Source organism: Gossypium hirsutum, chromosome D05 (assembly GCF_007990345.1).
Source record: "Gossypium hirsutum isolate 1008001.06 chromosome D05, Gossypium_hirsutum_v2.1, whole genome shotgun sequence".
Classification (NCBI taxonomy): domain Eukaryota; kingdom Viridiplantae; phylum Streptophyta; class Magnoliopsida; order Malvales; family Malvaceae; genus Gossypium; species Gossypium hirsutum.
In genome coordinates, this window is record NC_053441.1 from 59,409,295 (window position 1) to 59,430,745 (window position 21,451).

A 21,451-nucleotide genomic window follows, 5' to 3' on the forward strand; every position below is an offset into this window, starting at 1 on the left:
TTAAAAAGAAATACTGCGCTTCAAAATTCTCGTGTTTTTTTAAAAAAAAAAGGGTTCTCGTATTTCAATCGGATCACGACTAAATATTAAATGGAACTCGTATTTTTGAAAATTAAGACAACATGCGTTTAACGTGATACCAATTGGGCGTCGCGAGGGTGCTAATACCTTCCTCGCGCGTAACCGACTCCCGGACCCTAATTTTCTCTTGATTTTGACGTGGACCTAAAATTGTCTCTTTTTTAGAAAAGTTTAAAAAAATTCTTCTAAAAAAGGATTTTATTTGGTGTCTGATCACACCTAAAAAAGATCGGTGGCGACTACTTTTTCAAATAAAATCGAGATTCAATTTTCAAGTTTTCAATAATTACTTCGAGTAGCGCCCGTGCACAAAATTTTTAGGTCGCTACAGAACCTGCAGCAAGCTCACAACAAGACCAGAAACAGCAAAGCAGCTTGAAGTGCAGCATTGGAGCTGAACCGAATGCAACAGTAGCTTGGTCCATTTTGTTTCAATGTAATTTTGTTTAGTTTACTTTTGACTTATGCAAGTAAGTTGGTAGGATTGATCTTTGATGTAATGGCTGATATATCAGTTCATTTTGTGTGTAATTTAAGTTATCAATTAGTTATGTATTAGTGGGGGCAGTTAAGCCATTAGGTAGCTGTCAAGTTAAACTTGTCACTTATGTATTTTTCAATTTTTAAATGAAAATTAGTATGGTTCTTCAGTTACATTTTTTGCTGCTGTTCTTTCTTTCTTTTGCTTTGATTTCATTGATTTTGTTTTGTTGTTTTGCTTTTGTTTAATGCCAATGTTCCAACAAATGGTAATTAGAGCCTGTCATCTTTGAGGGCCTCTGTTGCTGGTTGTGTTTTTAGTAAAAACAAAGCTTGGAGAAAAGAGAAATCGAAGTCTTTGAACTTGTTTCAGCAGGATGAGTTTCACACCACCTCTACCACCTGTATTCATTGGAGAGAACTACCACATTTGGGTAGTTAAGATGAAAACATACCTTCAGGCGCATGATCTGGGGAATGTGATTGAAAATGACATCAAACCACCTCCATTGAGGGCCAATCCCACCATTGCTCAGATGATGCGACATAGTGAAGAGTGCTCCAAAAAGAATAAAGCAATGTCCTGCTTGCAGAATAGGGTATCAGATGTAATCTTCACCAGGATAATGGCCTGTGACTTACCTAAACAGGCATGGGAGAAGCTAAAGGAGGAGTTCATGGGGTCAGACAAAACAAGGCAGCAGCAAGTGATCAATATCAGGAGAGACTTTGAGAATTTGAAGATGAAAGAGTTTGATACCATTAAGCAGTACCCAGACAGAATCATGGCAACTGTCAATAGCATAAGGCTAATTGGAGAGGACTTCAGTAAGGGCAGAGTTGTTGAAAAAGTCATCACCACTCTCCCTGAAAAATTCGAGTAAAAAATTTCATCACTTGAGGACTCGAGAGATTTGTCCGCTTTTTCACTGTCTGAACTAATAAACTCTTTGTATGCACTTAAGCAAAGGAGAGCAAATAGGCAGGAAGAACATCCTGAAGGTGTTTTCTAAGCAAAAGCCAATGAAGGCTTAGGTTCAAATCAGAAAATGAAGAAGCCTTGGTCCAACAAAAAGGAGAAACCAAGAAGAGGTGAAGGCAAGAGAGTGTTTCCACCATGCATTCACTGCAAAAAAACCACACATTCAGAAAGATACTGTTGGTATAGGCCTGACATTCAATGCAGAAGCTGTAATCAGTTTGGTCATGTTGAGAAAGTGTGCAAAAGCAAAGGAAAGGAAGCTGCTCAGCAACAAGCTCGAGCTGTTGAGGGCCTACAAGCTCAGGAGGAACATGTTTTTACAACCTCTTGTTTTGCTAGCACAAACAAAGTCAGAAGTGATTGGTTAGTGGATAGTAGCTACTCACACCACATGGCAGCTGATGAGAAGCTGTTTAAAGACCTTGGCAAAACTTTTTCTTCAAAAATTAGGATTGGAGATGGGAACCTAATCGAAGCCAAAGGAAAAGGCAATGTGATGATCAGCACTTGTTCAGGTAACAAAGTCTCTGATGTGCTTTTTGTGCCTAACATAGACCAGAACCTGCTTAGTGTTGGTCAGTTAGTGGAAAAAGGATACACTTTGGTTTTTAGAAATGGTTCTTACATTGTTGAAGGCTCACTTCATGAGTTAGTTACAGTAGCTATGATTGATAGATGCTTCATGCTTGATGTGAGTCAAATTGAGAGAAAGGCTTACACCAGTCTTGCTGATAGTACTGGTCTTTGGCATAGGAGACTAGGACATGCCAACTTCAGATCACTTGATCGGTTGCACAGGTTGAACTTGGTTGATGACATGTCTAAGGTTGAAGTCAGTGATACTGTTTGTGAAGTTTGTCAGCTTGGTAAGCAAGCTAGATTGCCTTTTCCATCAAACAATGCATGGAGAGCTCGAGAGAAGCTTGAAATGGTACATTCTAATGTTTGTGGACCAATGAAGACCCCTTCACTGAATGGAAGTAAGTACTTTGTGCTGTTTATAGATGATCTAACCAGATTTTGTTGGGTTTACTTCTTTAAACAGAAGTCAGAAGTGTTTGAAGCTTTTGGAAAATTCAAAGCTTTAATTGAGAATCAAGCAGGCTACAAGATTAAGGCTTTGAGGACAGATAATGGCACTGAATACTTGTCTGAAAGATTTTAGAAGCTATGTGAGTAGGCTGGGATCCACCATCAGTTAAATACAATGTATACTCCTCAAAAAAATGGGGTATGCGAGAGGAAGAACAGGACAGTGATGAACATGGCCAGGTGTTTGCTATTTCAAAGTAAACTTCCAAGTACATTTTGGGCTGAGGGTGTCAATACCTCAGTGTATTTGCTCAACAAGTTGCCAACTCGAGCTGTCAAGGACAAGACATCTTTTGAAGCATAGCATAGACTCAAGCTAGTGGTATCACACTTAAAAGTGTTTGGTTGTGTCTGTTATGCCCACATTCTAGTAGAAAAGAGGACTAAGCTCAAAAATAGGGCTGTTCCAGGGATCTTTGTTGGCTATAGCAGTACTAAGAAGGGCTATAGGGTGTTTGATCCCTCAACAAAAAAAATTTTGGTAAGCAGAGATGTAAGATTTGATTAAGAAAAGGTTTGGAGCTGGAATGATGTTGAAACAGGCTTAAGTGAAGAGGATCAGCTAGACATTGTTGTTGAACCTGCAGAAGAATAATCAAATGATGAGGCTGTTGATGATACTCCTGTGAGAGGCACCAGAACTATTGATGACATCTACCAAAGAAGAAATATGGTAATAGTTGAACCATCTGACTTTGAGGAAGCTATCAAGGACAAGCCCTGGACGAAAGCCATGGAAGTAGAATTGGAGATGATTCACAAAAAATAACACTTGGGAATTGGTGAGCAAACCTGATCACAAGAAGGTCATTGGTGTCAAATGGGTGTTTAGAGACAAGTGCAATGCTGATGGCTCATTGAACAAGCACAAAGCAAGACTTGTGGTGAAAGGCTATAGTCAGCAATATGGGATCGATTTCATGGAGACATTTGCTCTAGTAGCAAGGCTGGACAGAATCAAACTTTTGTTTGCTTTGGCTGCTCAAAAACAATGGAAGATTCACCAATTGGATGTCAAGTCAGCATTTCTGAATGACTTTCTCAAGGAGGAAATTTTCATTGAGCAACTTGATGGATTTAAAATTGTAGGAGAAGAAGATAAGGTTTACAGACTAAGAAAGGCTCTTTATGGCTTGAAGCAGGCACCAAGGGCCTGGTATGACAAGGTTGACACTTACCTGTCTAGGCTTGGGTTCGAGAAAAGTGTTAGTGAAGCTACACTTTATGTGAAGAGGTCAAAAGGTAAGACTTTGCTGATTGTTTCTCTTTATGTGGATGATTTACTTGCGACTGGAAGTAAAGATGAATTGATTGTTAAATTTAAAACTCAAATGCAAAAGGTGTTTGAAATGACTATCTTGGGGATCATGACTTACTTCCTTGGTATGGAAGTGCATCAGTTTGATCAAGGCATATTCATCAGCCAACATGCTTTTGCCTTGAAAATTCTCAATAAATTCTGTATGCAGAACTGCAAAACAGTCAGCACACCTGTGGCTCAAGGGGAGAAGCTGACCAGTAGTGGAGATCAGGAAAGGGTTGATGAGAAGTAATATCGAAGTCTGGTAGGCTGTCTGCTCTATTTAACAGCAACCAGACCTGATATCATGTTTGGTGTTAGTCTTTTATCAAGGTTTATGCATTGCTGTGATGTGGTTCATTTCAAAGTAGCAAAAAGGATCCTTAGATATGTTAAAGGAACCTTAGATTATGGAGTTAAGTTTGAGAAAGCAAGGGAGCTCAAGCTAGCAGGATATTCAGATAGTGATTGGGCTGGTTCTGTTGATGGCATGAAGAGTACTTGTGGTTACTTTTTTACACTTGGATCAAGTGTATTTTGCTAGAGTTCAAAGAAGCAACAAACTGTTACTCAGTCCATAGCTAAAGCAGAGTACATTTCAACTACAGCAGCTGTTAATCAAGCCATTTGGCTTAGGAAGCTCCTACATGATCTCAATGAAGATCAAGCCGAGCCAACTGAGATCAGGGTAGACAATCAATTTGTAGTTACCATAGCTAAGAATCCGGTCTTTCATGGTAAGACCAAACACTTTAAGATCAAATTTTATTTTGTTTGAGAGGCTGAACAATCGAAGGAAGTCAGCCTTGTTCATTGTAGCTCAAAAGGTCAATTGGCTGATTTACTGACCATGCCATTGGGAGCTACTAGATTTGAAATTTTGAGAAGGGAAATTGGTGTTTGTTGCATACAGTCCAACGAGGAGTGTTAAACTTTGGCCTGCAATGCAACATGGAACTAACAACAAGCTCACAACAAGACCAGCAACAACAAAGCAGCTTGAAGTGCAGCATTGGAGCTGAACCGAATGCAACAATAGCTTGGTCCATTTTGTTTCAATGTAATTTTGTTTAGTTTACTTGTGACTTATGCAAGTAAGTTGGTAGGATTGATCTTTGATGTAATGGCTGATATGTTAGCTCATTTTGTGTGTAATTTAAGTTATTAATTAGTCATGTATTAGTGGGGGCAGTTAAGCTAGTAGGTAACTGTACTGTCGAGTTAAACTTGTAACTTATGTATTTTTCACTTTTTGAATGAAAATTAGTGTGGTTCTTCAGTTACATTTTTTGCTGCTGTTCTTTCTTTCTTTTGCTTCAATTTCATTGCTTTTGTTTTGCTGTTTTGCTTTTGTTTAATGCCAACGTTCCAACAACTTGAAACATGAAATAGATCGCGTCAAGTGTTTCAAATGGTGAAACTGGCAAAGAACACTTCTATTATCTCTAAACTTTTAGATACTTCTAACTTTGCACAGGTGAGCTATCATTCTTCTCTTCAAGGAATAAAGTTCATCACACCCACGGATTGCGTGGGCCCTGCATCTTCAAAATCAGCTTTAATCGGGATCATGGAGGCTATAAATGATAACGGTGTCAACATGATTGGACTGTACGAAATGCTAGGAGTCGGGAAAACAACTTTAGCCAAAGAAGTTGGGAAGCATGCTCGAGAACAAAAGCTCTATGATAAAATTGTGATGTTTACTGTGTCCCAAAATCCAAACATCAACAAAATTCAAGATAAAGTTGCAGATTTTTTTGGTTTAAAATTTGAAACAAGTAGCCAAGAAGGAAAAGCAGAAGCGCTTTTCAGGAGTATGCAAGGCGTGAACAAAATCCTCGTAATTGTCGACGACCTCTGGGAAGAATTCAAATTGGAGAGTATCAGAATTCCATTCGGTGATGGACACAAGGGTTGTAAAATTCTTCTGACTACATGTCATCAACAAGTCTGCATTAAAATAAACTGTCAGAAGGTGATTCAACTTGGCATCTTATCCGAAGACGAAGCATGGGTTTTGTTTCGAGAAAGATCTGGTTTAGATGATTACTGTTCCTCCTTGAATGATGTAGCCAAAGAGGTTGATGGTGAATGTAAGGGATTGCCTCCTGTACTTGATACCGTGGCAAGAGCTTTAAAAGATGAGAGTTTAGATGCGTGGAGAGCCTTAAAGCAGAGATTCAAGGACTCAAGGCATTTGGTTAATGAAGAAGTTCTCGGAGATGTCTTCAAGGGTCTTAAGCTTAGCTACGCTTATTTGAAGGAAGGCAATAACCAAATAACGGAAAATGACATCCAAAGTGTTTCTTACTGTGTTCCCTTTTTCCTGAATATGAAGAAATCCGTATTGACATCCAAATTGGAGTAGGATTGTTCCCTAATGTTTACTCGATTGAAGATAAAAGTAAAGAAATTAGTATGGCACTAAAAATACTCCAAAAATCTAGCTTATTATTGGAAACTTATGACGCAAAAACGATAAGAATGCATGGTGTGGTTCGAGATTTTGCTCATCGGCTAACATCAACAGGAGAAAATAGGTTTATGGTAAAAGATGAGGTGAAAGAATGGCCTCATCTGGATGAAAGTTTTGGATGTTATACTGCAATCGCTTTATGGAATTGTAGTAGTAACATAAAAAATATTCCCGATGACTTTGTTTTTAGCAGGGGAGTGGGATGATTTACTAGTGGTTTCCGAAACATTTTTTGGAGAAATGAAAGCACTCCAAGTTCTACTACTCAGAAATGTCAGTTTCTCACCGACGGGATTCCATTCCTTACCAAATCTTAAAACTTTGTGTTGTATTAATTGCGAGCTGAAAAACTTCTCATCATCAATGACAAATATGAGAAGCCTTGAGATCCTTGCATTGTTTGGCACTAAGATTGATGAGATAAGTGAAGAATTAGTGAAATTGTCTACACTGAAATTATTATATGTTGAAGTTGAAAAGGAAGAAAAAATCAATTTCCCCCCAATTTCCTATCAAGGTAATAGTGCATCAAATTTAATTTTCTTTTTTATCATATTCGTATTTTGTTTGACACCATTTATTTTCCTATCATTTTCTTTCATAGGTAATTTTTATTTTGGAATACTAGTTTTATCACATGTTCCTTCACCTGGAGATATCACAATATATAGTTCAATAGTCAACGTAATAAATATAAAAAAAAACAACTTAATAAATTAATTAAGGCATAATGAAAATTTAGTCGTTAACGTTTACATCATTTATTAATTTAACCCTTATTTTTTTAGCTAAATTTGGTTGTGCACCTTTTAAAAATAGTCGAATTTAAACATTATCCTTTTAAAAAATTATTGAATTTTTTTATAACGGAAATACTAACTAAAATGTAAAGTTTCTATACATGGAAGCCTGCATGGTAATCCATGTTTACTTATGCTATTCAAAAAAAAAAAAGTATGCATTTGCTATAGTTTTTGAATTTTTGTATAAATTTTAAATTATTTCTTTAGTTGACATATAAGATATATAATGTAATGTTTGCATGAAAAATACATGTATTAACATGTGGATTGCCATATCAATAAATTTTTTATTAATAATATTAAATAAATATAAAATATTCAATAAAAAATTAATAAAAATTAAACCTTCAATTCAATGTAACTATAAAAATTTAATATATAAAAAATTGTCAATATTTAATTTAATAAAAGAAATCAATTAATGAATTTCTGTTTAATAAGAACTTAATAATCTTGTTTAAATGAAACTTTTCATTTTTCAATTTCAATCATTGCACCCAAATTTTTATTATAAGAAAAAACATTTATATTTTTTTTCCCAAACTTCTTTATTTTTTTTTCATTTAGAGATAAATTATATGATATTTGCACCCAATATTTAACTTTTTTTCGAAGGTATCTGATTTAATCATTCCACATAAAAAATAAAAATGTTTTCTTTTAAATACAAAATAATATACTTACATGAGTTTTTTTTTTCTAAACCTCGTAATTTGTGTTACATATATAACTTGACAATTAATGTTGCTTCTTTTTATGAATATAATAAGTTGACTTCATTGCAAGAAGTAGATGTGATCAGCAAAAGCAATATCAACTTATTGAAGCCAAATTCATTGTCTCGTTTAACTGCACTATCACTGGCGCTTTCTACTAATCAATTTTCTCAAGAATATTGGGTGTTCCCTAAACTACAAAGGTACAATATAGCTGTAAGTGACAATTTTAACTATCGGAGGTTGTTTAGAACATTGACAATTGGAAACTTCTCATCCTCATTGACTGCATTTAACACTTTATTTTGCAATATGGAGAAAAAGTTGAACTTGAACAATGTTAGTGGACAAAAGAACATTGTGTCAAGTAAAATGGGAGTAAATGAGTTGACTTCTCTGCAGCTTAATTATTGTAAGGATATGGAATTCTTGATTGATATGACAAGAGATCAGGAGTCAATTGTTGCATTCTCTAATTTGGTGGAATTAAATATAGAAAGAATGGTTTCTTTGAAAGGGCTGTGCTATGGTCTTCCTCCGACTAGGTTCTTGCAAAATCTTAAGCAAGTAAGCATCAAACATTGTGAGGAGTTACAAGTGATACTTCAAATGGATAAGCTTTATGAAAAGGTGAAATGTCAGACACCATTGTGCTCAAATTTAACAATATTGGAACTATATTGATCACTGCCAAATAAATTGGAAAGCGTATGGAAATTAGAGCCATCACATCATGCAATTGCAAGCCTCACAAGACTAAAGGTTTTAAGAATTGTGCATTGCAATAAACCGAAAACAATCTTCTCACCTTGCTTGGCTCTAAGTATGCTGCATCTACAAGAACTCAATATAAGGCACTGCGATGGATTAGAGCAAGTCATTGACTTCGGCAAAGAAGAAGAGATTATTGAGGTAGGAATACCGATTCTCTCCAATTTTGTTAATCTTCTTTATTGTTTTAACTTTTTGATAGCATTCTTTTATGGATGAGACAAATTGCAAGAAAACCAAAAACCAATTTGAAGTGAAGTGCTTTGTTCAGTATTTATTGAGTTTAGATTAGTTTAGATTTTTATATTATTTATGTGTATCCAATTTGTTGAAAGTGTAGTGAGCACTAAAGAAATTAACTTTTATTACTCAAAACAAATACACCAATGCAAAATAAAACTATATTTTCCTCTCAATTAGTACCTACAACTAATTATACACTCACAATTCACTCTTTGCTTATTTCCACTTCCATGCACACAAAGTCACACACCTTTGTTTTGTTTCATACTCTTTCCTTTTCTTCTCATCCACACACTCGCTTATACATATCACAAATACATGAAACCTGTTTATAGGCTTATAAACCACATCCTGAATTGTTGTGTCTCTCATTTTTATTTAGATTTTATTTATTTATGGAAAAGCCTTCAATTTAATTACATGTCACTTTTCTTCTACCCTTAAATTTCTAACTTATAAAGTTAGTTTCATATTGTTGAAAAATATGAAACTAACATTTTTTGTGCAAGAGTAGCACCAAATTGATATGAAAATGATTTTCATATCTATTATATTGATAATTTATTAAATGACTTTAATGGGTTATGATTGAGTTCATGGTTGATATCTAGCCTATTATAGAATATCATATCACTAAGGAGATTAGTTTTTAGATATTAGATTGATTCAAAATTAACCAAGACAATCACTTGGATCGTAAAGTTTAATGATGTTCATGTTGGTTCCACTCAATTATACACCATAGTAGAACATGTCCTGAATAAGTTATGTTATTACCAAAAGTTGTATAAATGTAGAATATCCAGAAAATAGAAAATACAGGAGTTACCAGGTTCGGAAGATAGGGAATAATGAGCTTCTTTTTTATACATGTTCTTTGACTTCAACATAAGTAAGTGTGGCTTGCAAATAATGCACCAGCCAAGTGTTAAAATTGCTTGTTGCTTTTAATGTAATTCACCACAAGGATTGTTCACAGTTTGGTTAAAATCGATTTAACCGATCGAATCAATCTAATTCAGTTAATTGGTCGTTGGCCGAATTTAGTTCGGTTGAAGGTTGGTTAATGATTTTTTGAAATTTCGGTTATCGGTTAGTTCAACTCGAAATCGAGTAATTGATTGGATTAACCGATATATATTATATATAATATATGTAGTGTTTGGTTGTTAGCTTTCAAGATTTATCTAGTGTTTTTAATATCTTATTTGAAGTTTTCACCTCCATTTAAAGTATATTAACAGGGTATTTTTTATATCTTTTATACATATTTGAACCAAAAGACAAAAACATATATGATAAAGATTGAGACGGATGAAAGCGTAAGGGAATCATAAAGTTTGTCAAAGTCGTAAATTTGACTTAGGGCTGTAGACATTCGGAAAGAAACTTGGATTTTGACACAAACCTGAAACGAAATTGAATCCAAGTAAAAAAAATTAAAATAAATAACTAAAATAAAATAATAAATCAAATATTAGAATAACAAGAATGCGAATAAAGAAGATAAATCGAAAGATAGAACGTGGTGTGTATAAGTCCTAAGTAGCCTAGGAAACATAAAGAATCCACAACCCCCTTTAAACGGCTCTAATTTTCCCTCTAAGATAGAAATCTTGATAAGAAAAAGTTTGCAAGTGATCCCCACAAGCTAAAAACAATGTTAAAACTCTTCTAAAATAAACTCAAAAGAGAAATCCTTAAAAAGAAAAAACCCAGAGAGAATTTATTAACTCAAAGAGAAATAGAATAATAATGAATTAATGTATCAATTATGTACAATGCAAAGGCCTATACATAAGCTAGCTAAATAAATCTAAATAAAACTCTTAAGTATACTAGAACTCTAATTTAATCTAAACAATAAGTAATTTTAAACTAAACTTTCTTATTAACATAGAACTCCTAAATAACTTAAAATACTTAATAATTATAAAAAATTTGGAATAAAATAATAATAAAATAATAAGAGCTGATAAATAAAATATTGGGCTCATATATAATAAAAATTAAGCCTAAAACTCGAACCCAATATGAAACGTCTAGGCTTGTGAGATCAATTGGGGTTCTTGAAGTGAAATGCCTAAGCTTTTTAGCATTTTCCACATGGGAGAGTGTAGGCCCACAAATAGAATTAGTCCCTTCTAATTCATCATTATTCCAGAATTCATTGTCTTAAAACTTCGACTCTTCTTCTCGAATTATTTTCGTGATAAAGTATTGAACAAATAAGTTGAGTTTTGACTTTATCTACTTGGATTTAAATCTAGTAATTGGGCATTGAGGGAAACTAAGCACATCTATATTATGGCATTTGAATTGGGCTAAGTTTCTCATATCGTTCCCCTTTCCACAAAAGGATTCGTCCTTGAAGCTACAATATCAAAAGGAGAAAGGTCAGTGACATTAAAAGTGGCACTAACATCATACTCACCAAGAAGGTCGATTTGATATGTATTATCATTAATGTCCTTGAGTACTTGAAAAGGTCCATCAACATATGGGTCCAATTTTGTTTTGCGTTTAGTTAGAAATTGCTCTTTTCTCATGTGGATCCAAACCCAGTCACCGGGTTCAAAGATAATTTGCTTGCGCCCCTTGTTAGCTTTGTTGGCATTTGCTTCATTTGTTTTGGCGATTCATTGTCTTGCTTTCGCATGCATGGATTTCACCAATTTAGCTTTCTTCTCACCATCTAAACTAGAAATGTTTTCTATAGGAAATGGTACAAAATCAAGTACATTCAGTGGATTAAAACTATAAACAAGTTCAAATGGGGAATAGGCAGTTGTAGAGTGAATAGATCAGTTATATGCAAACTCAACAAATGGAAAACATTCTTCCCAATTTTTAAGGTTCTTACCCATAGCAGCTCGTAGTAAAGCACCTAAAACTTGATTGACTACCTTTGTTTGTCCATAGTTTTGGGGTTGACATGTAGTAGAATATAATAATTTAGTATCAAGCTTACCCCCACAATACTTTTCAAAAGTGGCTTAGGAACTTTATGTCTCTGTCAGATACAATGGTACAAGGTATTCCATGTAGGCACACCACCTCCCAAAAGAATAAGTTAGCTACATGTGTAGCGTCATCCGTTTTGTGACAAGGAATATAGTGAGCCATCTTTGAAAACTTGTCAACAACAACAAAGATACTATCTCGACCCTTTTTAGTTAGTATCAAACCAAGAATGAAATCCATAAATAAGTCTACCCATGGCAAAAAAAGAATCGGCAAAGGAGTATAAAGTCCATGAGGCATTACCTTAGATTTTGCTTGTTTACAAGTAATACAATTAGAACATACCTTTTCAACGTCCTTTTTCGTGTGCAGCCAATAAAAATGTTCATGTAAAATATCTAGTGTCTTGACGACACCAAAGTGTCCCATTAGGCCTCCACTATGTGCCTCACAAATTAATAATGCTCTCATGGAACATTGTAGAACACATACCCTGTTTAGGCGAAAAAGAAACCAATCTACAAGATAAAACTTTTTAAAGGCACCATTCCAATAATTAGAAAAAAAAAACATTTGCAAAATCAATATCATTTAAGTATAAATCTTTTATATGTTCAAACCCTAAGACTTTAGCATTTAATGTAGTTATCAAATAATATCTACGACATAAGGCATCATCAACTATATTTTCTCTACTTGTTTTATACTTAATTGTAAATGGAAATGTCTCTATGAATTCTACCCATCGAGCGTGTCTTTTGCTCAACTTACCTTGTCCCTTTAACCATTTTAGGTATTTATGATCTATATGGATAACGAACTCATTTGGCAGTAAGTAATGTTGCCAAACTTGTAGAGCTCAAACTAATGTTAGCAACTCTTTATCATAAGTTGAGTAGTTTAATTGCTCCCCAATCAGTTTTTCACTGAAATATGCAATTGGCCTTTTTCCTTGCATCAACACGGCACCAATTCCAATACCTGAATCATCACATTCAAGTTCAAAAATATTAGAAAAATCAGGTAATTTAAGAACCAGAGTAGAACATAACTTCTTTCAAGTTTGGAAAGCCTTTTCCTGCGCTTTTCCCCATTTAAAACCCACAGACTTTTTAATAATCTCAGTTAATGGAGCAGCAATTGTGGAGAAATCCTTCACAAAACGTCTATAAAAACTTGCTAAACCATGGAAAGATCTCACATCGATAATTGATTTAGGAGTGGGCCACTCCCTAATTGCCTTTACTTTGTCCTCACCTACATGAATACCTTGAACACTTACTATAAAACCTAAAAAGATTAGTTTATCACAATAAAAAGTGCATTTATTAAAGTTGGTAAATAAATTTTCAGTTTGCAGAATATCCAAAATAGATTTAACATGAAAAACATGATCATCTAAAGAAAAGAAGTTGAGTAAATTAGAATATCATCAAAATATATTACCACAAATTTACCCAAATAAGGTTTCAAAACATGGTTCATCAAGCGCATGAAAGTACTAGGTGCATTAGTCAAACCGAAAGGCATGACAAGCCATTCATATAAACCAAACTTATTTTTAAAGGTTGTTTTTCATTCATCCCCCTCTTTCATTCGAATTTGATGGTAGCCACTTTTTAAATCAATTTTTGTAAAGATACAAGCACCATAAGTTTCACCAAACATATCATCAAGCTTTGGAATACGATGTCTATACTTAATAGTAATTTGGTTAATTGGTTGACAAGCACCATAAAGAAATCGATTACCTTGAATAAGGTGGTGAAGTCTTTGTTTAATATACCTATAATAGTGAGGTGGGATAAAATGTTTTTGCATGATTTGTGTCAACTGTTCCCACGAATCAACTTCTCGTTCATGATTCCTTTAGGAGTTCAACACAAGTTGAGTGGTGGAATGTGATCTCCATTTTATCCTCCCAATCACAATATGCATCTGGATCATACTTTCCTTGGAATGGTGGAATGTTGAACTTTGGTTTAGCGATAGAAGATTGGCCTCGATTAGAACGAATACCAGTACTAGAATGAATACGAAGTTGTTTATTGTCCCTATCATCATCACTATCACGAGCACAAGATTGTCGATTTGAAGAAGTCTCCAAATGAGCAACAACTTGAATTAGCAGTTGAATTTGATTGGAAAGCTGATTAATGTTCTCTTGTAGTTTTGTTCGACACTTAGTCAAATTGGCCTCAAATGTATCACGTACCTCGTTCAATTGTTGATGTTGAAATGTTACCATCCTCACAATTTTCTCTAATGTAACATCTCGTTCTTTGTCATCAGATGGTATCTCATCATGGTTTTTACGGGTATGAGTGCCATGAGTCATAGTGAAAGCCTAGAAAAGCACAACACTTCAAAAGAAAAAATTAAGCAAACCTCACCTATATGCACTCCAAAAAAAATTCTCAATAAGGTTAGAATTAATCTTGTGAGTCTTTTAAAAAGTGTTTATATCAATCAATCAGAATGTATTAGAATCAAACTATCAAAGCAAAGCTAATAGCACTATGAGTCCAAAATTGGCTTAGATATCAAAGAATTATGTTGCACGGTGGAAAGAATATGCAACATGCTTTAACTTACTTACACAAGAAACAAGAAAGTGTAAGAATGCATAAAGGAACAAATAAAAATAAAAACAAATGAAAACTTAAAGCTAAGAGTCAATGAAAATTTCTAAAACTCGAAAACCTAAAAAATTGCGAAGCAACTTGACAAACTTCGTTTGGGATGTTCATATTTCCAAAAACCACAAAATTTAAACTAGAGCCTCCTCAAATAATGTAGATATGATCTGAAAAGTTTTAGCACAAAATTCAGCCCACAAAATATTTTTTTATTTTTTATATTTTTTGATCACTTTTTTGTGGGAAATGTTTTTTGTATACTCTAAAATAGTGCCAAGAAATAGTATGTAAACTTTTAAATTTCTTGAAAATCGTTTATCCACTGAAAAATACTTTTTTCCAAAAACAGTCGGGGTAAAAAAATTATTTTGAGGTTGTTCCTAGAAATCAGTTTATATATATAAAAAAAAAGAACACCTAAAATGCCCAAATTTGATACCAAATGATAAAGAATGAAATGGATGAACGCAGAAGTAGATCGTAAAGTTTGTCAAAGTCGCGAATTTGACTTAGGGCTCTAGACGTTCGGAAAGAAACTTGGATTTTAACACAAACTTGAAATGAAATTGAATCCAAGTCAAATAAAAAAATTAAAATAAATAACTAAAATAAAATAATAAATCAAAGTTTAGAATAATAAGGTGGCGAATAAAGAATATAAATGGAAAGATAGAACGTGGCATGTAGAAGTCATAAGAAGCTTTGAAAATACGAAGAATCCACAACCCCCTTCAAGCGGCTCTAATTTCCCCTCCAAGATAGAAATATTGGCAAGAAAAAGTTTGCAAATAATCCCTACAGTCTAAAAAGATTGTTAAAATTTTTTTAAAAGAAACTCAAGAGAAATTCTTGAAAAGAAAAAACCCAGAGATAATTTATTAACTCAAAGAGAAATAGAATAGTAATGAATTGTATCAATTGTGTACAATGCAAAGGCCTATATATAGGCTAGCTAAAAAAATCTAAATAAAACTCTTAAGTATACTAGAACTCTAATTTAACCTAAACAAGAAGTAGTTTTAAACTAAACTTTCTTGTTAACATAAAATTCCTAAAGAACTTAAAATACTTGATTAAAATAATAAAATAATAAGAGCTGATAAATAAAATATTAGACTCATATATAATAATAATTAAGCCTAAAACTCGAACCCAATATGAAACGTCTAGACTTGTGAGATCAATTGAGGTTCTTGAAGTGAAATGGTTAAGCTTGTTAGCATTTTCCACATGGGCTTATCATCATAGATTAAGAGTTTAGGCCCACGGACAGAATTAGTCAATTCTAATCCATCATTACTCCAGAATCTATCGTCTTGAAACTTCAACTCTTTTTTTTGAATTATTTTCGTAATAAAGTCTTGAACAAATAAGTTGAGTTTTAATTTTATCTTTTTGGATTTAGATCTCGTAATTGGACATTGAGAGAAACTAAGCTCATCTCTATTATGTCCTTTGAATTGGGCTGAGTTGCTCGTATCAATATAAATTTCGGTAATTCAGTTAATGTATTTGAAAAAAATTCGATTTAATTAACGTTAAAATTTTTTACATTTTGAATAATTCGATTTGGTTAATCATTTTACCATTCCTATTCACCACTATTCTATGGCACATGCATATGCAAAATATAGTTTGCTCATTACATGCAAATGCAAAGTTTGATCGATGAACAACGTGCCATAATTTAAAACAAATTTAAAAATCTTTAACAGATTTTAATAATGTATTTTTAAAAATAATTATTTAAAATGTTAAATAAATTTATAATTTATAACTAAAATATTTTAATTTTTTTTGTCTGATCAGGATTAAACAACTATAATTTTTATTCTTAATTATAAATTTCTTCCAAAAATAATTATAAAAATTAAAATTAGTGTTAAAGTGTTGTTAGTTTTTTAGCAATAGATTTAAAATATTTTAAAACAAAAACTAAGAATTAAAAATAATTTGAATAAAATTGATGGGACATTCCATTTCCCACATTCAAGTCTTTACATATGTTTCAACCCACGTAAGTATTTCCATAAAATATTTTATTCCTTAGCAATTTAAGAAAAAAAACCCAATGTTGTAACCAAAACCAAAATATTCATAATTTAGTAACTAATAGTTAATAATGTAAGGTAAAATAAATTAATTACAAAAATAATATGGAAAATAAATTAATTACAAAAATAAGACATTTGCTATGATGTTCTGCTGGTCGTCTGACATATTGAAAACACCATACTAAAATGTGATAACAAAAAATATTCAAAGACTTGATATGTAAATTACTCATTTTGATTGGCTGTTGAAAATAAAATCTAAAGATATTGTGTGATAGTGTAGTGGCACAAAATCTTAAATAGAGTTAATTTCTTTATAAACTCTCATCGTTTATTATTTTGTTTTTATCTCCCTTCAACACCAAATTACAAAGTTTTCCTACCTATTAATCGAGTTCAAATTATGTCTAGCATAACCGTTAACACTGTTGATAGTAATTTTCTTTGGCTCATATATATATATATAATAATAATTTTTTTTAAAATTTTTATAATTATAATTTTATACGCTATCGTAAATTAAATTGATAATAAGAATAATTAAAATGCCATCTGTAATGGCAGACGGCAAAGAAAAAGGCTAAAAGAAATAAAAAATGATTTCTTTCTGCCTTTGTGGAACCTACCACTGACTTCATAATTTGCCTGTTCTTATCTTCACTTTCTTCTTCTTCGCTGCTTTTAATTTATTTCGATATCCAAGGTCTATCACAAATTTTGAAGCATCCAGTCAAGGTAATTTTCTTTCATTTGCTTAATTCATCACATGCTTTTCTTTGCTTTTGATTATCTGCTACTGTTATAGCAGCTAGCTTTGTAAGATTGTCAAGGAACTCAACTTCACTGCTTCCTTTTCAGTTCTAATCTCTCAACACTTTCAGCCACTAAGTCAGGTAATAAGATCTGAAGCTATGATTTCCTCTACTGATTATCAACATTTTTAGATTTTAAGGTAAGATGATCAGCGGACATAATCTACTGTAGATTGAAATTAATACAGAAAGAGCTACCCAGAAGCAATATAATGTTGAAATCTCAAACAGTTACCATTTTATCTCTTAATATTCTGTAATGAACTGTTGCACACTTGAATCTAGCATTTTATATAAATCGAGAGCTTAATTCTGGTGACCAGAATTTCATCATGTTTCTGTCTGCCACCCATACATAGCTCCATCTAATAAACGCCATTGCTTGAAACTTGCATTCATGCTTACACTGACATATCAATACTTCATAAAATATCCAATTCATTCACAGATTTTCATTCTCTGCTACTGTTATATATGATTGCATTGCAGGGACATAGTAATGGAGTACGTAGAGCCTGTTGTAGGCATTGCAAATTGTCTCGGAACTCCTGTTTGTAAATATTTGCAATATCACAGAAAGCTGAACGATTATGTGAGAAACTTCAAGAGGATCAGAGATGAATTGAATTTCAAAATGGAAGATATAGAGCTGCAATTGAAAGTAGAGCTTCTTCGTCCTCTGGGGAAGATACCAAAGAAGGGAGTTGAAAATTGGTTGAAAGATGTGAAAGAGATGATTAGGGAAGCACAAGTTGTTGAAAACAAAGTCAGGAACGGGAGATATCTCTGTCGTGCTTGCAACGGCAAGCTGGTTGAAGAAAAGACTCGAGAAATGGAGGGATTTCTTGATAAAGCTCCTAATGCCTCTGAAGGTCTTGCCATGGATGGTCCAAGTGCTGGGTTGCCGCTGCCAACATCAGAACTAGTTGGAGAGGAAGCTGTCAGAAAAGAGATTTGGGCATATTTGATGCAGGAGGAGGTGAGCAAGATGGGGGTTTGGGGGATGGGCGGTGTGGGTAAAACCACTATCATGAAGCACATCCACAATGATCTTTTAAAGCAACAAAGATTCAAAAGGGTAATCTGGGTTACCATATCAAAGGAGTTCAATGTAATAAAGGTACAAGATGATATTGCAGCTGCTTTGAAGTTGAAGGAAGATTGGCCCACAGAAGGAGACAAGCTCAGACGAGCAGCAATCTTGTCAGAAATGCTGAAGAACGCAGGAAAGCATGTTCTAATCCTAGATGATGTGTGGGATAAAGTCTCTCTAGAGGAAGTTGGCATCCCCGAGCCTAGTGGCAGCAATGGCTGCAAGTTGGTCTTGACAACCCGTTTGGAGCATGTCTGTAAGTATATGGGTTGTAAGGTGATAAAAGTGAAGCCCCTGTTAGAAGAAGAGGCATTGATACTATTCTTGAATAAAGTTGGACCTAACATAGTTCAAAGTCCAACTATAATGCCTACTTTGAAGCTTGTTGTCAAGGAATGTGCAGGTCTACCTCTTACGATTGTCGTGGTAGCTGGTACCATGAAAGGAGAAGATAACCCTCTTATTTGGAAAAATGCACTCGGGGAATTGAAAGAGAGAATAGGGAAAGTGGAAGGAGTGGAAGCTGAGGTAATCGAGCGCTTGAAATTTAGCTTTGATCACTTAAAGGACAAGCAAGTGAAACATTGTGTTTTGTATTGCGCATTATATCCTGAAGATTTTGAATTTTCGAAGGATGAGCTAATTGAGTGCTGGATTGAGGAGGGGTTCATAGATGATATGGGTACAAGACAAGAAATGAAAGACAAGGGCCATGTTATTTTGAAGAAGTTAGGAGATAACTGCTTGTTGGAAAATATTACTAATGTATTTGGTCAACCTCACATAAAGATGCATGATGCAGTGAGAGACATGGCACTGTCGATCATAAGTATGAATCCTCGATATATAGTACAAGGAGGCTTGCAATGGAGTCCAGGTATTGAGAAAGTGTCGCTTATGTATAACTCCATAACGGAATTTCCCGCAGATGTGCTGCCCACAAAATGTCAACTGCTCACAACCTTGTTATTGCGGGGGACCCTGTAAAGAAGATCCCATATTCTTTATTCATGAACATGCCTTGTCTTAGTGTTCTCAATTTGTCATTTACAAAGATCTTGAGTTTACCAAATTCCATCTCTGAACTAAAGAACCTCACAACATTGTTGCTTCGTGGCTGTCAAGAATTAAGAGATCTGCCATGTCTTTCAATGCTTCAAGAATTGAAGAAGTTGGATCTTTCTGGGACTAAAATTGAGGAAGTCCCTAAAGGAATGGATATGCTGATAAAGCTAAGATATCTTCATCTTGAAGTGTTCACTCTGAAAGAGATACCCGCTGGACTTTTACCAAAACTGGTTCACCTTCAGCACTTGGGTTTTCATGAGGTCAATTTAAAAACAAGTCTAAAAGCAGAGGAGATGGAACCATTGAAGAAGTTGGAGTTCTTTACTGGACTTTTCGAAGACATTTATGAAATCAATAAGTTCATCTCCTCAATGCAACAAAGTAAGAAAAATCTCATCAAGTACTCTTTACAGACGGGCTTAGCTATTTTCCCTCATAGAAGAGATAAAAGAGTAACAATTGGAGGAGTCCATAATTGGGAAGGTGAGTTAATTATCCACCCAATTGAAATTCAAGAGTTGAATATTGTAAAGTGCGACTATTTGAGAAACTTAGTCGATGATAATTCTTCCTTCAAAAATGCGATTGACTTGAGGATTTATGATTGTAAAGGGATAGAGTGTGTTGTTTCCTTGTCCTCTTTTGCCTCTTCTTCCGCTCATCCATTTCAGAGCCTCGAGGTGTTAGAACTTTCTGCTCTGCCAAAGTTGAATGCCCTTATTATGATAGATGCAGGAATTGGTTCAGCAACAACATCAACATTGGCTCCGTCTACCACCTTTTCCCATCTTAAGAAAATTACGATATACAGCTGCTCAAGTATGAAGACGTTGCTTCCACATTGGTTGCTTCCAAACCTCCAAAACCTGGAAAAAATATCAGTGTCACATTGTGATGAGGTAGTAGAAATATTGGGAGCAGCAACATCAGAAGTTGAAGAAAAAGGGAGTGATGCATTAATCAAATTCCATCTTTCCAAATTGAGAGAATTGAGACTACGTAAGTTACCAAATTTGAAGATCATTTGCAGCAAAAGTGGAGTGATGGTTTGTGATTCTCTCCAACTTATCCATATTATTAGATGTGATAAACTGAAGAGAATTCCTCCATTTGTTCCCCTTGTTGGCAATGGGCAGCCATTTGCATATGCTCCACCTTCTCTTACCATCAGGTCAAGCACAGAATGGTGGGAATCGTTGGAGTGGGATGACCATCCAAACTTTAAAAATGTTCTCCAACCCCTTTGAAGGATGAAAGGTATGAACCATTTATGGTTTAGTTTATTTTTTTAGTTTGATAAATCTAATTTCTCCATATTAATAAAATTGGAAGTATAATTGTGATGATGTTGAAGAGAAAGATAAAAGGGTTGGTAGGAAAGTAGTGGGGGAGGATAGTGCAAAAGAGAGGAGAAAAGGAATGATGGAAGGAAGAGGTTAAGAGCATAAATAAGAAATCAAACTGCCTCCACTTTTTAAACATTTTCCCTCTCTTACCATTGCTTGAAACTTGCATTCATGTTTTCCTTTTCATGCTTACACCGAGATATCAATACTTCATAAAATATCCAATTCATTCACAGGTTTTCATTCTCTGCTACTGTTATATATGATTGCATTGCAGGGACATAGCAATGGAGTACGTAGAGATCAACAGTTATAGATTTTAAGATCTGAAGCAATGATTTCCTCTACTGATTATCAACAGTTACAATTGAGCACCAAGATCACTGTAATACTTGTTAGTGTTGTCCAGAATGAATGGAAAGGACATTTCCATGGATATTAGACCTCATATCTATCTTTCAAATTTTGAGAGCAGATTAAAGGTTTTATTATCAAGTATAAAAGTCAGTATGAAATACCCAAAATGCC

General features: G+C 34.1%; 2 protein-coding genes across 2 annotated transcripts; both read left to right on the top strand.

The window, feature by feature from the left end:
- The first annotated feature begins 938 nt into the window (after nucleotides 1–938).
- Nucleotides 939–1,445, top strand: LOC107902250 (uncharacterized). Its single transcript, XM_016828463.1, has one exon. The coding sequence runs from the start codon at nucleotides 939–941 to the stop codon at nucleotides 1,443–1,445; it is 507 nt and encodes a 168-aa protein (XP_016683952.1).
- A 16,470-nt stretch (nucleotides 1,446–17,915) lies between these two features.
- On the top strand, nucleotides 17,916–20,824 carry LOC107902249 (disease resistance protein At4g27190). Its single transcript, XM_016828462.2, has 2 exons — nucleotides 17,916–19,327; nucleotides 19,438–20,824. Exons 1-2 carry the CDS (start codon nucleotides 17,916–17,918, stop codon nucleotides 20,822–20,824), a joined length of 2,799 nt encoding a protein of 932 aa, XP_016683951.2.
- The last annotated feature ends 627 nt before the right edge of the window (nucleotides 20,825–21,451 follow it).

Excerpts from the sequence above, each read along its gene's own strand:
- LOC107902249 (XM_016828462.2), top strand. The coding sequence starts at position 17,916 with ATGGAGTACGTAGAGCCTGTTGTAGGCATTGCAAATTGTCTCGGAACT. Across the intron at positions 19,328-19,437 it reads GCAGTGAGAGACATGGCACT|ATGTGCTGCCCACAAAATGT; the intron begins GTCGATCATAAG and ends AATTTCCCGCAG.
- LOC107902250 (XM_016828463.1), top strand. The coding sequence starts at position 939 with ATGAGTTTCACACCACCTCTACCACCTGTATTCATTGGAGAGAACTAC.